Here is a 19,197-nt window from a genome sequence, read left to right on the forward strand (position 1 = left end):
CTTCAAGTCAGGGCTGTCAACTACCGACTTAGAAGTACCACCAATAACAGCCAAGACATCATACTCAGCTTAAGCCGTACCTAATTCAAGGTTTATATGGTACTTGGATGAGGCTTCGTAGTCCTTTCAAAATTTATAGCTAGGTGGCATCCGAATCTCAATCTTGCGTTCCTAGACACCCGCCAAGCTTTGAAACACTTCTAACCCTAGATCGCCAAGGTCTTGAGGTCACTTTCTACCCCATATGTCGGGGGACAAACGTCCGAAAACATATGGCGTTTATATCAGAGAGACAATCTGGAGTAATATATCTCCATGAACCATTGTCGCCCTCGCCAATCTCCCACCGTCGATAATAGGCTAGGATAGCTGTACCTATCTATATAAATATGGCATGGACCGCATCTAGGCAGTCCTGGGATCGACAGGGGAAAGAAACAACAGATTCTTAAATAGACGTGCGCCGCCAATCTTCAACATCGATCGCCTTTGCTTCCCTCTCACCAAACACCAAGGCATCTCCACCAACCAACCACCCCCAACCATGCGTCCAACAACCCTCCTAACCGCTCTCCTAACCCACACAACCACCGTCTCCGGCGCCCTAACCTGGACCCTCCAAAAAACCAGCAACCCGACCTCCGACCAATCGTCCGCCTACGCCTCCATCGAGGCCGCGATGCGCGCCGCCGTAGCGCACTACGCCAAGTTCAGCGACGCTAGCAAGACCATCCGCGTGTACTATGCACCCGGCGTGCCGACGGCCGAGGCCTCGTATAACGGGGACCTGCGGTTCGGGGCGGACCGCGCGTACATGACGGAGCGGACGGCGATGCACGAGATCTCGCACACGCTGGGCGTGGGGCAGACGGCGGAGTTCGACCGCCGGTGCGCGGCGGGCGATTGGCCGACCGCGCTGCCGCTGCTGCGGGGCTGGGACGGCGCGGGCGCGACGATAAGTTGTGGCGGCGGACACTTCTGGCCTTATGGGCTGAATTATGAGAGTGAGTGGAGCGAGACGAATGGCGATCGCCATGTTATGATGGTGGATGCTATGTTGAAGGATGGGATGTAGGTACTAGGAAGGAATAGGGGTGGTTTGGGGTAGGGGAAGGGGAATGGGGAGCTGCGTGTGCTAATTTCTCGATTTTGGTTAATGAGGAGCGAGTATTACCTGTGATGGACTTGTGTACGACGGTTTAGCGATGAGAGTCTATAGACTTGATTGACAGTCTAGCTGGACCCTGAACCCTTGGGTTCCCATCTGCCCCCTTTTCCATCTTACAACTTTACCATTGTTTACATGCAGTACACCACGAGACCATCGAGATTTTCCCTAACGCATATCAGTTCACAGTAATAATCTGATCCACCTGACTGTTATTTCCTTGGCTCGGCTGGACTAAAGCGGCGTATTCTTGAAGTTGTACGTGAGAATGATTCAGAAAGTCCCTACGATGCCGGCATCGAACGCGAGGCTTCTCCGAAAAAGTCTGAGTAAGCAAATGGACAACTAGATAAACATGACCCCTGCTACTATATTGAGAAAATCAGCCGCATAACGAGGGGTCGGTGGAGGTGGGTAACGGGGGTAGCGGATTGTGGAGACATGCAGGTTCCTCTTGTTAGGTCGAACCGTACGAGCTAGTGCAAGTTCGCCAGTCTCGACTGCCCTGTTGAATTTGTATAAGGCGACTAGCCAGATAAATTATGTATGCGAATAGAGGTAAAGAGACGCGAGTGATTCCTCGGCCAGTTGGGAACCATGGATATCAATTTCTTATCTCGCGGAGGACAGCTCCGATTTGACAGGGACATGATTCGGGACCGCAGAACATTTGGCAATCAAAAATCCCAGGGCATACATCATAAGAGCAATGATGGCATTATCACCGGGCGGTTCCACGAGGGGATCACCAAAGGGTTGAAAGGAGCCGTAATGTAAAAGATGCTAAGAATAGCTCCCATTCCCACTGATAACTTGGTAACTGACCCTGGGCGAGAATATATGCAAGTTGGTCTTGGAAATCATCGGATCTCGCGTACCCTCCAATATTACCCCTGATCCTGTCATCGTCGTCGAGGATCACACGTACAGAAATTCCTTGCCGGGTTAGGATTAGTCTTATCATCGAGTGGCAATGGCACGCTATCCCAGCATTTGTTAGCAGTTTTTATAACAAATTGAAGCTCGCTTGTAACTGATAACCGACAGTTGGATTTCAAAGTTGACTTAAATTTTTTGAACATTTTATGGTATCAACCCCACACTAAATATCGAACCCCTTTTGTCCCTTAGATATCCAAAATACATACAGCTAGCCCTTTCACCACTTCTGCTGTTTGGACGCGAGCTGTATGTCACGCGATTGCTCGGCCTTAATTCGGATCCTCGCCCATATAGTTCTCCCTCTTTTTTGCCCCGAAGAACATAGCTCTGATCTCGTCTCGGAAACGGGTTGGGGGTTGGTTGTAGGAGGCCTCGTACGCATCGATAGCTGGCTTTTCCCACACAAGATCAGCCTCAGCAGGAGCGACAAATCTCGTACGCCTAAAAATCTTCCAGCCAAAAAATGTGCAGAAGGCAACTATAGCCATGGTGTAGTACGCGAAGAAATCGCCAACGTTGAACTTGCCCGGTAGGAATACGGAATATCCAAAAATGCCTTCGATGATAATCATCCACGCCATCCCAATGTAGCCACAATACGGCTGAAAATAGCCATAATAAGGTAGTGTGCGACGATCGATACCTTGTGCTTTTGTAGCGTTGTAGAAAAAGATATACGTCAAGCTCATGACAATGTAGTTAATCATCTGCGAACCCTGGGTGAGCGTTGCCAACCATGTCACAACCTGCGCAGTGTTGTTCGACACTTGCAAGAATGACAGGAAAGGGAAGACCATGACGAGAGCGAAGGCGTAGACGGGAATGCCATTCTTGAGCGTCTTCTGGAAGATTTTGGGCGCCTGGCCATCACAAGCTAGACCATACAAGGATCGCATGGCGCAATAGGTGTAGGCGTTGCCCGCACTAAAGATACTCGTGATCATAAGAGCATTGACAATATGAGGCAGTACTCCGACGCCTAGATTCTGCATCGCAATGACGTAAGGCGAGCCATTGGCAGTTCCTGTGTCGGCATTCTGTAGTGTGGCATCGTTATAGGGAAGAACAACGCCGACACAGAGCGCACCCCCGATGAAGAATATGCCGAATCGCCAATAAACTGTCTTGAATCCGTTCTTAAGATAAGTTCGGGGACGCTCCGCCTCTCCAGCAACCATGGCGAGATACTCGGGTCCGACGACAGTGAAGCCAGCAGAGAACACAGCACCGAGGAAACCTTCAAATCGACCCAAGGCTCCCGTGTGAATATGCTCTGCGAAAGATCCTGGATCTGACCAATATCGGAAACCATAAGCGTCATGTTGAGGATTGCCTCCGCACATGGTAACCAATGTGAACATGTATAAGATGCAGATAAGCAAGATCTTACCGCTCGATAGCCAGAATTCAGCCTCGCTAAAACATCACAATTAGTAAGAACATTAATTGCCGGGGCCAATTGGATTGAATGGACGTAGGCCGAGTAAAATAAGTAAAGTCACGGCGATTATGAGAAGGACGAGATCCAATCCAAACGTCTAATGCAAATGCTTACCCGAAATACTGCACAGCCAAGATATTGATGATACTATCACATATGTTAATCACTTTCACATATAGTGGAGCAACGGAAAGGAGCCGAGTGCGGAATCACATACGCGTACAACACGATGCATGCCACGCAAATAGCTGCAGGAGGGATGTTGTCTGACCAAAACCCAAGGACCAGATTGATGGCAGAGATCTCGAAGGGGATTAGACAGGCCTCATAGAGGAAGAAATTCCATCCGGCCATGAATCCCAATGCTTCGTCAACCCACCTCCCGGCCATGCGAATAAAGGATCCGGACACGGGCATGTAGGTTACCATCTCAGCCATAGAGTTATTCACCATGCCGACAATGATCGCGTAGATAGTATATCCAATAAGGAGACTACCAGGGCCGCCCTTAGCTAGACCACCACCGATACTAACAAAGAGCGCGGTACCGATACTACCCCCGATAGCGATCAATTGAATTTGGCGATTGCCTAGGTGGCGAAGAAGTTGATTTTGACTCGAAACTTCGACCAGAGTTTCACGGATATCGCCACTCGAGGCATCGTTTTTCTCGTCGTCGACAATCATCCGGTTGACGGGCGCCGAAGCTGGTTCGGGTTTATCTTGTGCTGCCGCCATACTGAGAGCAGGAGAGCGAACTCCGCTGAGACAGCGGAATGTCGGATATTGTATAGGAGGATTGTTGGAAGCACAGAGGCGCCGATATCATTATATTACGCACGCAATGGCGTTGTTTACTTCCGCAGTCGGAAATAATATTATAGAAAAATACTATGCAAATATAGCGACGAAAAAATAGTGACTTAGGTGACGATTCTTCGATTGTTCGTATGGGAACAGGATCAGAATAAATAAATAAAAAAAAGGAAAATTCTCAAGAGAGGAATTCAAAAGATTATCAGCCCATGTAGCTTTTGCATTGTACTTTCTCTCCTTCCTTCAGGTACGACTGTACGCTGACCTATGTCATCATTGTTGACATGGGTATGCATGTGGCAGGGTATGGCATGGTAGTGCAGGGTAGTGTAGTAAAGGTGGGGAAATCAGCCGCTATCGCCCCTCTCCGACAGAGACCCAGCAGCCCCAAAGACGCTAACCAGGCTAACCCAGTAGTCGGTGGGGGTTACACCGCTGTTCGCGTGATGTAGGCTGGGGCTGGCTGAGCTGGTTGTGCGCTAACAGCAACCGTCTGCTGGTCAATTGACTCGACAGGTTCGATCGACAACCGGTTTTGAGTTTCGGGGTCACTAAAGTTGCAACTGTGTAACGGCCAATTGTTCTTAGAATTGATCGATTGCGACCGAGAGGCTGAATTAGGTAAAGTCAATAGCAATGTCAAAAGTGCAGTCGCTGAAACGGTACATGTACTCGATGTAAGACATTCACACCGACGATCGTGAAGGAAGCGCTGCAGATGAAAGAAGGAATAGTAAACGTTCTTCGCAATGCCGCGAATCCTCTCGCCCTCGCGTCGCCCACTAGGCTTTTCAAGACAATACGCCAATACGCCGCCAAGACACCGATAAACGTACTCGTAGCCTCCGGGCACATGTCAAGGGTTCAGCTCCGCCAGGTTTCCTCTTGTAGTAGTAGGCTAGGATGCACGATGCCGTAATTTCGCCTCGGAGTACTAACGAGACCTGCCTTTCTGAGGGCTGGTCAGCTGACATTGCGAGGAATTCCCATCTCTCGGAGAAGGTATTGTAATGAGCGTAGTTTAATCTTGTTGCCGATGGCTTCAAGAAGGTCCTGGTTTTTTATATGAGGGTTTGTCCGAACCATGTTGCAAATCTGTATCCTCTCTTCTTCGGTGAGCTTCCGTCTTTGTCCAGGTCGCGGTCGGGAAACGTTGTTTTCGCGAATCGCTTCGGATCGAAGAGTCGTTTTAATGGTAGAAAGAGGAACTTCAGGGTATAACTTATGAATCCGAGCCGGCCCAAGTTCTTTTAATCTGCAAATGCTTGACCTCAGTTGAGGTGACAGTTCTTTCCCACGACCCATAGCTACGAGAGGCGTCATCAACGCGTGTTGTACTTGTTAAAAGGTATTCTTTTTTTATTCATAAAGCAACAGTGTTTAGGTAGACGAATTAGGTATAGTGCTTTGGGGCAGTTGGTTTATTGTAATTGCGTGCCACTATAAATTACTAACTGGGACCGGGGTCCAAAATCTTCCGGCGAAAGGAATAATGTTCACATATCTCCGCATACAAAACAAGGGTACAACAAAGACAGAAAAATGACAATGTCAAGGTCAAGTAACTATAGTAGTCGCCCGATATTGTTGCCAATCATGGTGGAGATGTTAACTTGAAAACGCGAGAGGCCTTGTCTGTGCCTCGGGTTTCCTAACTAAGAAACGATACAAAGAGTGGCACGTGGGCAGAATGTCTCCAGGTCTTTTCGCCCGCAGATCTCAACTTAGCTTGGATCTTACTCGATTATCCTTGGAACACCGAATCTTTAATAGGATTCGGTCTTTAATACGGCGATATCTTTCGCCATGGAAAGCCAATGGGTGACAGAACGCCTTCTTGCAACTCTAACGGAGGCTCAATTCTTAACTTCCATACGATTAGACGAGAGAGTGAGACGGCACGATCTTCCACATAATCCTCATCGAAACTTCTTTCCACTCATCCACCCATATGCCCATATTCCTATCGGTGCAGTATGGGGCTTGAGTTGTAAGGCGGAGACGGTCCGGGGCGGTTGAGACGGCAATCTTTTCGGTGGATTTGTCCAGTCGGAGAGAAGATGGCGATGATTACGGAGGCGCATGCAGAATCATCATGACAACCAAAGTCGTAATTAGTCTGTTAGCGTGGAAAAGTTCTAGGGCTGAGAGGCGCTAAAAACTTGGTCTTGTTGAAGGGCGGGGATCCATTTACATGTTAGAAATTGGGAAATTACATAGTTGATGACAATAATGCGGCACAGGTATGTCCACGTATGAGAGTGGTGTAGCCTTCTAAGCAGATGAATACCTACACAACCACACACATTGAAATAATGGACAAAGTATGGATATAGAAGAAATTTGATCGCGTGAGGGTCCTTCGTCTTTATAGAATTGTAAGATAAGATTCACACGATTGAGTTCTTACTTTAAATTTGCAGGGATTTGAGAAGCGTCGGCCAATGAGAATAAAACCCACTTAAACCTCGGCCGAGTCGGCCCGTTACCGCTATCCCTTATACCGTGTACTACCGCACCTACTATTGTGCCTTCCCACTATTCAGCAGGTAGAAATCAATACAGCGACGACTCGATCATAATACCCGAACCATTCTAGTAATGTAGTAGTTCACAATAGCCGTAAGTGTGGGAAAGCGATGCCTACAGTGGTTGCCGAGATGCATGCGCCGTAACAAAGCCGACGCAGGAACAGAGTACGGAAACCACGATCCACAACCCGCTTATCGACGGATCCAAATTAAACCCCATTACGGCGCAGCTACGGCGTTGTTAGCAATTAATATTATTTAATTCTCGTCGTAGGTTTCTAAAGATTCGAGATACAGTCAACAAGTTGAGCAGCCCAACCCGACTGTCTGAATAATTGCTGCAAGGACCTATTAAGGTTACCTTTCCTACTAAGTTGGAGATGGTACATTTGGATAACTTCAAATCAGACCTGAAATCGAATGAGATGAATTTGTTTGGTCGAGAGAACACGTGCATAACTACCTAGGTACCTAAATAAAGCCAAGGGATTCAACTGATTTTAGCAACAACCGATTCAATAGTGGCAAGTGTCTAGCCGGTATGAGAGTAGTAATCAACGGCAATATACAATTTCTACTTATGGGATCAGACGCGATGGCGATGTTAGAAGAGGAAATTGCAGCTGGAGGTTGCCCATGAGTTCGAATGAAAGTGGAGACTGAAAATTGAGAACCCGGGCGGCACTCGGTGCTCGGCTCTAGGCTCCGCGCTTACTGAGCAGCGTACCGTACCTCCGGGGCACCAATTAGGTACCGATATGGATCCCACTAACTTGCTCATTTCGTGCTCCGTTGCACCTCCGCCGTGAACCAACATATAAGGTTCATCTAAGAATTGACAGTGTTTATAATCCGTCTAAGATGAATACTCTTTAGAAAAACTTGCCCAAAATTATTTACACTTAACATACCTAAGTGGTATCCCACTTTTTCCGGCTCGCCCACAATGTTATCCACAAGAGGATCGAGTTGGGCAAAAATGAGATACGCTCATGGAGACTTGAATGCGTATCACCCCACAAGAAACCCCAACGGGGTTGTGAGCTTTTCCAATGCCGAGAACGTAAGTCGATTAGGTGTCGTAAACCGGAAATGCAACTACTGACGTCGCTTCTAGTGGTTAATACAAGATGACCTGACCAACTTCATCAACGAGCATGTAAGATGCACCTCTATCTCCATCTCGACTTTAGAATGCTAAGACGACGAGATGTAGAGCCAGTTCGACAAAAATCTGTGTGCATATGGGGAAGGTTACACCGGTACAGTGCGTCTTCGGACCGCAATGGCGAAACACATGAACACCTATTTCAAGCCGGTGAGAGAGATCGATCCTGAGGAGATCACGTTTGCCGCCGGTGTGACCGAACTAAACGAAGTTTGCGCTATGATTACCTGCAATCCTGATGACAAGGAACGTATCTTACTCGGGAAGCCTATTTACGGCGCTTTCTCGAGAGACCTCACAATCAGAACTGGGTAGGTGGTGCTCCTACGACCATCCTTTTCTGAAGTCTAATAGAAATCCCATTGGAGTGTGAATCCGGAGTACATAGAAGTAGGGGATACGGACCAATTCTCACCGGACTGTGTCGCTCTTTACGAGGCCGGGTATATGGCCGCAGAAGCCCGAGGTGTCAAGATCACGGCTCTTATAATATGTAACCCACATAATCCTCTGGGTACGATATGTATCAAGGCCTTTTGGGTATACAAGAACTAAACCCGGGAATAGGACAGTGCTATCCCCGTGAAACTCTCGCTGGACTCATGCGTTTCTGTGCGTCCAAGGGGATCCATCTCATTAGCGACGAGATATATGCCCTCTCTGTTTACAATCGAGACGATCGCCCTTCTGAAAAATTCACTTCGGTACGGGCCATCGACTACACCGGTATTATCGATCCCAGGCTAGTTCACGTGCTTTATGGCATGTCAAAGGATTTTGGCTCGGGCGGAATGCGTTTGGGCTGTGTTATATCTCAGAACGATGAATTTACCAAAGCAACGCGTGCTGTATGGTCAGTTTTCATCATTATCCACAAATAGCACCGCTGGTCATTGCTTATGTGCTTCAAGTCGTTTCTCCTCTCCTTCCCAGTACTCCATGGATCTAGCGTCCAAGATTCTTGAGGACCAGGAATATGTTGCGAAGTTCCTCGAAAAATCGGCTCGCTTGTTGTCCCAGGCTCGTCTGGTAACTGAAGATCTCCTTAACAAGGCAGGCATCGACTTTCACAAAAAGGGGTATGTGTGTCTGCCGGATCTAGACGAAGAAAGTTATCTAACGTCCACCTAGGAATGCAGGATTTTTCATATGGCTTAACTTAGCCCCTTTTCTACCTGTAAGGGAGACTAATGGGAATGGTTGGGCAGCTGAGAGGCTCTTATCCCAATGTTTCTCTCAAGCAGGAGTCATGATGGCTACAGGAGAGGCGTACAATTCCCCGAGTCCGGGTAGGTTCCGGCTGATATTTTGTCTTGAAGAAGACGTTGTCAGGGAAGGCATTAGAAGGTCAGTTTGCGATCCCATTTATCTCGATAAGTCCAAAATTAAGTTAAATTATGATGAATATACAGAATATCGCGCGTCCTCGGACTGTAATGATTGATACTACATTTTCATTCATATATCACAACGGTTAAAAAGTATCCGCATTAGATGATATCCACCGTCTCGACTGCCGCCTTGTTTAATGCTGCGACAAAATTGTCTCTCATTTCTGGATCTAGACAATCGATCTGAGTGTGAGGATCGAGCTGCAGAAAGCCAATACGCTCGAACGACCTGCTAACTTGACTTTGAACAACTCTTAAAACTAGAGACATGTCCACATTATCTTTCACAAGCTGAATCATTCTTAAGCAATAGACTTCAGTTCCCGGAAGGACATTATAGGGGCCAGATTGGCTCAGGTCATAATCCGGCCAGATCCGAGGTGTAACGGCTTCATTCTCGGCGCAAACACAGTAATTTGGGCGCCCGTTACGATCAAGATCAGCTTTAAGAAGGAGAGTTGCTGGTAAAAGCTAACAAGTCGCGCGAAGTGATGCAGATTTGACTTGGCCGAACTTGTCTAATCCCACAGATTCGCAACTGAAATCATCTATGGATACGAATTCGATGCGATCATCGGGCTTATCTAAGGACATTTCGTTATCATAGTATACTATGCCATCTTGGTAATTGGCATGTGTTTCAATACTAGCCCATGACCACGAGGGGGCCCTCCATTCCCTTAGTCGATGCTTCCTGCAACTAAAGGTATTCCACAATAGGTCATCAATAAGCGAGTCCCCGAACAACCCAGCAAGATATGGAGAGGCTCTCTTTTTTGCAAACGTCTTTGCCACACCACTTAGAGCCGGTAGACTATCGCTAGGGATGGTGAGAGAAAGCGCTGTGTAGTCCATGATCAAAGACCGCCACATCCGTGCAATGAAATAGCCTGCGCTCTTAACCCACATCTTATTGGACCATTTACCACTCGGAGTCTGTGCTATGGAGTTCAAGGCTGCAGAGTACATTTTCTTGAGGTTTGGCATAGGTATTTCTCTCGTCGTGTGGTCTAAGAAGCCAATATTTCCACATTCACAATACGCAGTGGTAGAACATTTGAAGAACAGCTCGTGATACCCAAAATGTAGGACGCGTGGAGAGAGAATGCGCTGCTGGAAAACCCACGCGCGAGTCATCAAGGGAAACTGGGATGTTGTGTTATCTCGCCAGAGAACATGGTCCATTTTCTCCCGGAAAACCAGATACTAGTCCTCCCCAGCTGGAGTAGTCCCGGAGACCTCAAAATCTGGAGTCTTCGTAAACAATCCCCTATCTCCGCTACTTGATCTCGTGGCTGGAATAGTCAAATAGGCATCCCGATAGATTGAAGCCATTTTGGCAGACTCGCGTTCCCAATCTGCTGGGTCGTCCTGAATGATACATAGAGAGCCGATCCAGATGTGATCTATCTCGAAGCGCCGAGTCATCAATATCGCTTCAGTGAAAGTCTTGGACAAGTCTGCTATATGGATTTCTTTCATTCGATCGCCAAGGATCGACTTCGTAGTTATGATTATCTGATGTGGCCCCCAACAATGGCTGAGGCACATGTATCTATGGATCAAGCCGTTTCCTTCTACCAGCCTAATCTTGCCATTGAATCGTCCTACGTCTATGACCCTAGTTGGTAACTTTGCAGGGGATGTTAAAGCTTTCGAGGAAGGGACGCAATAAGATATCCAATCTTCGGGATCTTCTCCTTCAGGAACTTCATCCCCGTGATATTGATCGTCGCAATCTTTGAGACATTTGCATTCCTTTTTGAAGGCTTCTTCCGAGCTCGTTTCTGTAGACGTTCTTATCGAAGTATGAACATCGTCCTAGGCTTCCGGGCAGGGACAGGAGTCATCTATACATCTTAGTAGTGTCGGAAGTAGTATGTAAGAGACACTATACTTACCATCCAACGTGAAAAGCTCTATGGAAAACTCACTTCCGTCGTTCATGTGGGAAGTGATGAGCTTTTCGCAGCTACGCATTGCCCCTACCCAACTGTTGTATAGGACTAAAGTTTACCCATTCAGCCTGACAAAGTTGGAGCCGGTGTTGTTGAAAACACCCTGCGATTCCCTTAAGAAGAATATCACAACAATAGCAGGTCTCAGCCGACTGTAGAAAGTTGGGCCAAGGTATATTTTCAGACTTAAAACGATGTTCAGGTAAGCGCGGAAGTCGTCTGGCCTCGTCCTCTGTCAGAAGGGGTCCCACGCCTTGGAGAGAGTTGCACGATGGACAAGACATCTTCAGAATAAAGGTTTGCAAGTATGAAGAGGAGTCGTCCACCAGGATTCTCGGCTGACAGGCTTGTCATGGTGGCGTGGCTATTCATGTTGTACGACATAAACTTCAGCACCTATCACATTTATTTCGTTTGCTACCTGCGTCGGGACGGCGCATATGTAGGTAGATAAGTATCCGCTGTCGGCAGCCTTATAATCTACCTAGGTAGGTACTAGGTACAAACGCCTCCCGTCTCTTCAAATTAATCGTGGACGGGTGGCGTAGATCGTCACTTTTTCCAACTTCAACTTGCCCACCGTATACGCAGCAAACGCCATACACACCAGTATATTAAACCTTAGCAGCCTTATCTTCGGACTCCGACGTGGCTACCCGATCAATTATGACGAATATGCTATCATTGGACTTCGCTGTAAACGCTACTAAAAGTCCGTGGCCATGAGTTGCAAACGATTATATTACCAGTTGGAAGAAGAAATGTCTTTTCCATTTCAAATATCTCTAAAAAATATATTTCGTCGTCTTTTGACCACCCTATGAACACCTATCTAGGTACCTATGACACGAACACGTCAATCCCCAAGCAGCATTCCCACTGACGGATCTCCAACCGCTGATTCTGGACCTCCTCTTGCTCGAATGTCTGATCTACATGATTCACCGAAGGCCCCTAGGGTTCTTAACCTGGGTTGCAAGGTCTTGCAACTCCTTTTTAGTCGCAACACGCGGTACTATCATAGTCTCATCCGACACTATTTTGAAGTTAGCCAGGTCTGTATCGTACCGCGCGACTTCGCCGACAAGCTCTTGCATTCCATTGTTGGCGCCGACGAGGAGCACTGCTCTTGCGACATGGGCCGGGATGCATACTTGGAGATAGCCAAAGATATATCCCCTAGTCAAACATCGAAAAGACCAATCACCGACGATCGAAGCAGCTCCAGCAGGTTCTTCGATCCCTTCTTGGGAGAGAACCTACTTTGTTGGGACGGCATAGGGATATTGTGTGCTCTGGTAGCGTCATCTGCCATGCTACTACCTCCTAATTCCAAGCTGTTATCTAACGCCAAGGAACGCGATAATCTGATTTCTGATATGGCTCAGGCTTCGTCCTTATGTGTGAAACTCTGTTTCTTGAGAGCACCAATTAATGGTGCCATGGTACTATTGATGTATCAGAATTTCATGGTTATCTCACAACTCTACGGAGATACGGGTAAGCTCATATCAATACCAATGTCCTATACTGCCACTGATATAGATAGATCGTCGAATCTGGATGCCCCTTGTTGACCTAGTGGCTGCAGTCAAGGGATCTAACCTAGACAAAGCCGAGACGGACGCAGACATGCCTCCCTATTTTGTAGAAATGCGTCGGTGTTTATTCGCGGCTGTATACAGCATCGAACAGACAATTTGCGCAGTCCGTGGGAATCCACCAATGCTAAACCTTTCCTCCTGCACGCAAGAACCACCACTGGATATTGAGCTTGATGTACCTGGGTATCAGCGTACATATCCAGATGTGGATGCTCAAGGTTGGTCATCCTTCGGCCAATATTGCCCTATGACTTGGGTTAGGCTACACTACTTCCTAAGCAGCATGCACGAGAGACTCCTTGAGGCAACAAGGAGCAGAAGTTTGGACCTTGAGATCTTTGAGATCCAGTAAGCATTCCTATAATTAATTATGCTTATATCACCTAACGATTGAACAGCGCTGTCGATGATGAATGCGTTCGAACATGGATGGATCTTCCCGACCACATTACCCATCTTCATACCCCAATTGATTGCCATACAGATGAGCAATCCAATCATTCGTTACTGCTAGCAACAGCATACCTTGATTATCTGTTTGTCAGGCTTCATGCCAATTACAAACTCCGCCAATACGATATGTCGTATTGGCTAATTCAGCAAATGATGATTACAATCTTGGACACGAATCCAAGGAGGAGAGATGGAACATCGCTTCCTCGGGGCTATTCTTCGATCGTAAGTTAGAATATGAACCATGCGAATCGCAACTAGAGTTAATGTGACATCCTAGGTGGTTCTGTACGGTGTACCAGCCGCCCACCTCTTGATGCGCATCAGGTTGCTCAAGGATACAGTTGGTGGAGATGCTGGAACTTCGTGGGGAGAGACGATTAGGACCTTGGCCAATTTCATCGAACGGCTGGACCTCGTTATCGAGATGCAGGTTGGGCTGAAAGATCAGGAATCGGACGCGCTACAGGACGCCAGAGACAAGCTCGTCACGAATTTCGACGCCATTGTAGACAGATCCGGGGCAGAGAAGAATGAAGATGGGACCATTGAGCGTGCGCCATGGCCTCCAGCATACTTCGATCCATTCTCTTTCTATGTAGACCTAAAGGACGACATCTGGCGGCTATGAGAAGCTTGACTCGGCTGACAAAGAAGGTCGTATGAAGAGAGATGCTGACCAGCAGAGGACAACGTATTGGCAATGTAAAACTAACGGAACGAAGTGAGCAATAGTAATAAATGTGATTTTAGTTTGATAAAAACGTTGATACGTCAACAGACAACAAGAAAACCACTGTCGTACGTTCTCTGATCACCAACCTGGCGGACTCCGCGACGCCCAATTCAACCGAAGGCCTCCGGGATCTCCAACCCCGCAAAGCCGGAGGTCCACGGGCCACCATACCGTCCGACGGGCTCCAAAAATCGGCCGTTCTTACCAAACAATATATTCCTCGAGCACAATGCGTCTTGAGATACCTCACATCTCACAACATCTCAAAAAAAATTGAAAAACGTCAAAACGTCGACATCGAGCCTGATGTTGTTCGACGAGTCAGATCCCATCCCTATTGCCCAAAACGGCAATTCCGTGACACGGCCCCAGACCATCCTGTATCGGAGGCTTAATGACGTATTCCCGGTAACCCCATGTGACGCTCCACGCTCTACCACCTACCTACATCCCTCTCTACATAGCTTACCTTATGCACCACTCACGGACATTAGCCCGGCTATAGTGCAAAGATTTCCAGTATCATGGAATTTAGAAGTCCGACTCGCCTCACGTGCTCGTCTCCAGTCACAGAAACCTTAATCCCCCCTATTGAGACCTTAGGCCCCCCACACACGGAGGCACAAAGCTGCTCCAACCAACTTTGCATGCATCACATCCCATCTTCAGCTCATCGAATCGAAGATGCAAGTCTCGTATGTTCCCCAGGATTACTAGTAGCCGCAGGTATTCCCATTCAGGTAAGCACCTGGTCGAGTATCCTAGCCTCAAAGGTAACAAGGACAGAGCATATCACAGCCGATACGTCGGACTCTATTATCTCCATGATGATCTATAAAGACAGACACATTCGCTCGTCTGAGCGAATGTTTACATTACACGCAAGTTCAATACCCAGACAGCATTCCGGTAGATAACATATTCATACATTCCCATTCCCATTCCCATTCCCATTCCACTAACGTCAACTTCTATTCACTCCCAGTCCCAAGAAAGTAAGACACCATGGCCGAAGCCAAGAAACTCAAAATCTTCATGACCGGCGCCCACGGCTACGTCGGCTCCTCCATAACGCGGCAAGCCCTAGCCAGCGGCCGCTACGCCGTGCGCGGGCTCTCGCGCAACGCCGCCAGCGACGCCAAGCTCGTCGCCCTCGGCGCGGTCCCCGTGCGAGGCGACCTGACCTCTCTCACCCTTCTCCGCGACGAGAGCGCCGCCGCCGACGTCGTCATCCACCTCGCCGACCCGTTCACCCGCGACCTAAGCAACGGGTACGACCCCGTGGTTAAGGCGCAGCGCGCCATTGCCGACGCGTTCGCCGAGGGCATGGCGGGCAGCGGGAAGCCGCTCCTGATGGCAAGCGGCACGTTGATGGCGAAGCCGGATCCGGAGGGAGGCGAAACGGACGAGACGGCGCCGTATGCCGAGAACGCTATCGTGTCGAGGTATCTTGTCGAGCAGTATGATTTGTCGCTTGCCAAGAAAGGGATCAGGGTTTGCAGTATCCGGCTTGCTCCGTACGTGTATGGACATGGGGGCAGTGGAATTAGGCTTTTCAGTAAGTGATGTGGCTCACTTTCTTAATATTGTAGTTTTGCTTGCGAGAGAACGCGATGGCTAACTTATCGTCAGTGAAACTGGCCGCCAGTATGGGCGAAGTGATTGTCGTCGACGGAGGAAAAGCCGTTACATCGACCGTGCACGTCGACGATGCCGCCCGACTGTACCTCCTCGCAGCTGAAAAGGCTCCCGCCGGATCCGTCTATAACGCGACAGGCGCTACCGACATTACGATCCTTCAGCTTGCTGAAGCGATCAGCGACGTGATGGGCATTCCCACCAAACATTATACATTAGCGGAGGCATCCGAAAAGCTGGGGAGCTTCTTTGCTGGCTTCCTCAGGTCTACATCCCGCGCTTCTAGCGCCAAGGCTAAGAAGGAGCTGGGCTGGGAGATCAAGGAGAAAGCGGGCATCTTGGAAGATATTAGGCACGGCTCTTACGTGGCTGCCGCGAAGGAAGTTCTGAGTAACCCAAGTGCAACTCCTACCCATTAGGAGCCGGCGGCCTAACAGCGAACGACGGGCCTCTCGAAAGTGTGCTTGCTAGGCGGTTAGGATGAAGCAATTTTGCGTTACTGCTTTCCAAACCATGATACCGCTTATTTAGTTTTAAAGCTTGGAGTCTCGAGTATCAGTATACCAAGCTTCATACAATTAAGCAATCGATATTCAAGCCTTGTAACTGTATTAGCCAGTTGATGTTATCCCTTTCGCGCGGTGATGTAGTCAATTCCTCGGTAAGCCTTTTGCCGGTATCCAATCCCTCGACTGGTGTGCTATCTCTCATCTCCCACATCTCTACCAGCGTTTCCATCGTTGAAGTGACCATTCCCCAGGGACAGATGACTCTGTATTCACGAAATCGATCAAGCACCCATCTTCTGTGGGCAGGATTTGCTGTCTCGATTCCCGTAAGGAATACAGGCCACGTCGCGGATTTGAATAGGGGGCTATCGGTAGGGATATAGGAAAGGTGGTATAAAATCGTGCTGGTGAGTTCTGCAGTGTTGGGAAGAGCGGATAAAACCTCTTCCCCGAGTTCACTCAGCGATGAATGTCGAATAACTTGGCCTGGTAGGTCCGGTGCGATCAAAAGGACATACAGACACACAGCGGCGCGGAAAGTCGCACCGATGCGTCTGCGATACTCTCGCTCAGTTTTGTCCAAGTACCCCACATCTGCAGCAATTTTTGCGCATATTTCCTCTGCCCAGGCATCGGTATCAAATGATTGAACCTCCCTTAAAAGTTCAAGACATGATTGCACTTGTCTCTCATTCAGTAGACTAGTCTTGTTGGATTTGATATCCCTTGCTAGCTGCGAGGTCCGAAAAACAGCATATAACAAACGAGAAGGACAGCTGTGATAGCTATTGGCCTCGGTACGGAAGAGAATGGGAAGAATGTCAATGTCGTCTTCATATGACATTGAGTAACTTGGAGCAGTCTCACTTTTCGATGACACGAGCGAATCGAGTGCACTGCTCCATATATAGTAAGCCATTGAGTCCGACGCAATGTAATCACGAACGCACAGGGCCCCAGGGGATGTGATAGGTTCATATGATAAAGTGTAGGGAAGAAGAGGCTCAAACGTTGAGAGATCTAAGAGGGATTGGGTATCCGATTGTAACCCCTGAGTGAACTCTAGCGAGTTACGTGGTTGGGAGCAGCTGGATCTTCGCAAACTAAGAAGTTTGCCGACGAACCCCATGTGAGCTCGCCAGCCACCCTTCCCTGAGTCAACAAGGGCAAAATTGACAAAAAAGAGAACAGCGGCTAGTAGAGCGTCTTTCTGCCCGTCATCGATATCCACATTACCGCGGGCTTTTAGATGCTCTAATGTACTCTGCAGTGACTTGATAGCTTTATGCCGTGCACGCAAGGCATCCACTAGAGCATCAGCAGCTGGTTGCGGGTTTTTGTTCCAGCGCTTGGTGTTCCAAAAATGCAAGGCGGATGCTGCGATGACGATCTCGCGGAGAAAGGGATACTCCTGGGACATGGGAACCAGGTCCCTGAACGGATTGGCGCCGTACTGAGGGGCGTCATACACAATCAGGTCTTGGCAGAAACGGACGGCATCTAAGCATGTTCAGAATGATAACGCCATAGAGTGGGGGGAACGGGAATGAGACTAACAGTAATTCAGGTAATGTCGTGATGACACCCCGAGGTCTTGGAATAATGGGTCAAGCAATGAGAAGTTTGGCGAATAAGACCAAAGTTCATCTCCAGGAGTTACTGTCGATGTTTGCTCGACAGAACCCTTGACGTCAGATTGAAACTCGGGAGGCTCTCGAGTGTCTAAAAGTAGACGGGCGGGATCCTTCTTGGTCACTTGGCCACGGGAAGCCGGATTATCAACCCACTTATAAAGTTTGCCATAGCCGGAGCACTCCCGTCCAGTGCTCGTACATTTGTGGCATCCGGGGACAGAACGATCGCACCTTATGCGACGGCGGCGACAGTTGTGGCAAGGCTTTGTCGCAACCATAGGATTGGGTAGATGATAAGTACTAGAGTAACAACAAATATCTGAAGATGTATAGGTGATAGGTGATAACTCCTATCTCACAACCGGATGAAACGAGATAGACTTGGGTTAGCGAGTAGGGAGGTTGAAAGGAACGGCGGTTTGTTGCATTTGCAACCCAACCGAGGCCAAAGGAGGGGCTCCTAAGTCTGCGGCTCGTAACCAGTCTCCAAGTTTGGATATGATCCGAATTAGGGCTAGAGAAAGCTTGACTGGACGACTTCACGACCAGTGCTGCATGGGTCTGGATCACTACGATCCTGTGATATCCGTATCCGATATTTACCTTATTAGGCGACGAGAGATTAGAAGAGATTCGAAACCCAATCCTGACGAGTAGTAATTCCAGATCCGTCTCTTAATTCGGTGACAAACAACGCAATGTTGACGATGTCGGTGAATAAAGGTGATGATTTCACGAAGTGATTTGTAAAAGGTTCCGATCAGGAACTCGAGGTGGAACCATGAGAGGATTCGGAAACCGAGGGGCGATTTAAGGTTTTTATCTAACATCATGTACAATTTGCGTAGTCTATACCTAAAAGGGTAGCCAAGACTCAAGTCGTGCATTTTAATGGGTCCGAATTGAATATCTCTTAGTTCTTACTCGCCCAAAACTGACCAATAAGAAGCTCCATTAAGGCCAGCATGTGTTACCAAGTATCCCCTTAACATCCACCCCATCCACCACAACCACAAGGGTCAATTACACAACAATTCAAACCAACTTCTCAATGTGGTGGCCAAGAATCATCTCTCGCAGACTGACGACTCTGACAACGAATTTATCTTATTAATATTAGTAATGCAACTGTGACGCCACGACTTAGAAGTTTCTTTTAAGCGGTCTGTATATAAACTCTTATAATGGCTTCATTAGTGTCCTCCGTT

General features: G+C 48.2%; 7 protein-coding genes across 7 annotated transcripts; 4 read left to right on the top strand and 3 right to left on the bottom strand.

The window, feature by feature from the left end:
- The first annotated feature begins 98 nt into the window (after nucleotides 1-98).
- On the top strand, nucleotides 99-1,420 carry F4807DRAFT_167875 (uncharacterized protein). Its single transcript, XM_047993425.1, has one exon. The coding sequence runs from the start codon at nucleotides 545-547 to the stop codon at nucleotides 1,073-1,075; it is 531 nt and encodes a 176-aa protein (XP_047852354.1). The 5' UTR covers nucleotides 99-544; the 3' UTR covers nucleotides 1,076-1,420.
- Nucleotides 1,421-2,195: 775 nt separating this feature from the next.
- On the bottom strand, nucleotides 2,196-4,538 carry F4807DRAFT_433464 (amino acid permease/ SLC12A domain-containing protein). The gene is made up of 3 exons (XM_047998688.1): nucleotides 3,769-4,538; nucleotides 3,666-3,698; nucleotides 2,196-3,526 (listed from the first exon to the last, which is right to left on the bottom strand). Exons 1-3 carry the CDS (start codon nucleotides 4,287-4,289, stop codon nucleotides 2,380-2,382), a joined length of 1,701 nt encoding a protein of 566 aa, XP_047852355.1. The 5' UTR covers nucleotides 4,290-4,538; the 3' UTR covers nucleotides 2,196-2,379.
- A 3,339-nt stretch (nucleotides 4,539-7,877) lies between these two features.
- On the top strand, nucleotides 7,878-9,197 carry F4807DRAFT_462281 (pyridoxal phosphate-dependent transferase; the record flags this gene model as incomplete). Its single annotated transcript, XM_048001802.1, has 6 exons — nucleotides 7,878-7,961; nucleotides 8,016-8,057; nucleotides 8,115-8,377; nucleotides 8,435-8,580; nucleotides 8,634-8,919; nucleotides 8,978-9,197. The coding sequence occupies 6 exons, from the start codon at nucleotides 7,878-7,880 to the stop codon at nucleotides 9,195-9,197; spliced, it is 1,041 nt and encodes a 346-aa protein (XP_047852356.1).
- A 273-nt stretch (nucleotides 9,198-9,470) lies between these two features.
- F4807DRAFT_469051 (HET-domain-containing protein) lies at nucleotides 9,471-11,699 on the bottom strand (the record flags this gene model as incomplete). Its single annotated transcript, XM_048002665.1, has 5 exons — nucleotides 9,471-9,928; nucleotides 9,962-10,663; nucleotides 10,697-11,278; nucleotides 11,348-11,463; nucleotides 11,516-11,699. 5 exons carry the CDS (start codon nucleotides 11,697-11,699, stop codon nucleotides 9,557-9,559), a joined length of 1,956 nt encoding a protein of 651 aa, XP_047852357.1. The 3' UTR covers nucleotides 9,471-9,556.
- A 533-nt stretch (nucleotides 11,700-12,232) lies between these two features.
- On the top strand, nucleotides 12,233-14,269 carry F4807DRAFT_168035 (uncharacterized protein). Its single transcript, XM_047993426.1, has 4 exons — nucleotides 12,233-12,915; nucleotides 12,965-13,367; nucleotides 13,418-13,697; nucleotides 13,753-14,269. The coding sequence occupies exons 1-4, from the start codon at nucleotides 12,258-12,260 to the stop codon at nucleotides 14,101-14,103; spliced, it is 1,692 nt and encodes a 563-aa protein (XP_047852358.1). The 5' UTR covers nucleotides 12,233-12,257; the 3' UTR covers nucleotides 14,104-14,269.
- Nucleotides 14,270-15,213: 944 nt separating this feature from the next.
- On the top strand, nucleotides 15,214-16,265 carry F4807DRAFT_462283 (putative NAD dependent epimerase/dehydratase; the record flags this gene model as incomplete). Its single annotated transcript, XM_048001803.1, has 2 exons — nucleotides 15,214-15,766; nucleotides 15,841-16,265. The coding sequence occupies 2 exons, from the start codon at nucleotides 15,214-15,216 to the stop codon at nucleotides 16,263-16,265; spliced, it is 978 nt and encodes a 325-aa protein (XP_047852359.1).
- F4807DRAFT_168043 (fungal-specific transcription factor domain-containing protein) lies at nucleotides 16,236-18,427 on the bottom strand. Its single transcript, XM_047993427.1, has 2 exons — nucleotides 17,913-18,427; nucleotides 16,236-17,855 (listed from the first exon to the last, which is right to left on the bottom strand). The coding sequence occupies exons 1-2, from the start codon at nucleotides 18,265-18,267 to the stop codon at nucleotides 16,417-16,419; spliced, it is 1,794 nt and encodes a 597-aa protein (XP_047852360.1). The 5' UTR covers nucleotides 18,268-18,427; the 3' UTR covers nucleotides 16,236-16,416.
- Between the last annotated feature and the right edge of the window lie 770 nt (nucleotides 18,428-19,197).

The sequence above is a fragment of the Annulohypoxylon truncatum genome, assembly GCF_022578515.1.
Source record: "Annulohypoxylon truncatum strain CBS 140777 unplaced genomic scaffold F4807scaffold_25, whole genome shotgun sequence".
Classification (NCBI taxonomy): Eukaryota; Fungi; Ascomycota; class Sordariomycetes; order Xylariales; family Hypoxylaceae; genus Annulohypoxylon; species Annulohypoxylon truncatum.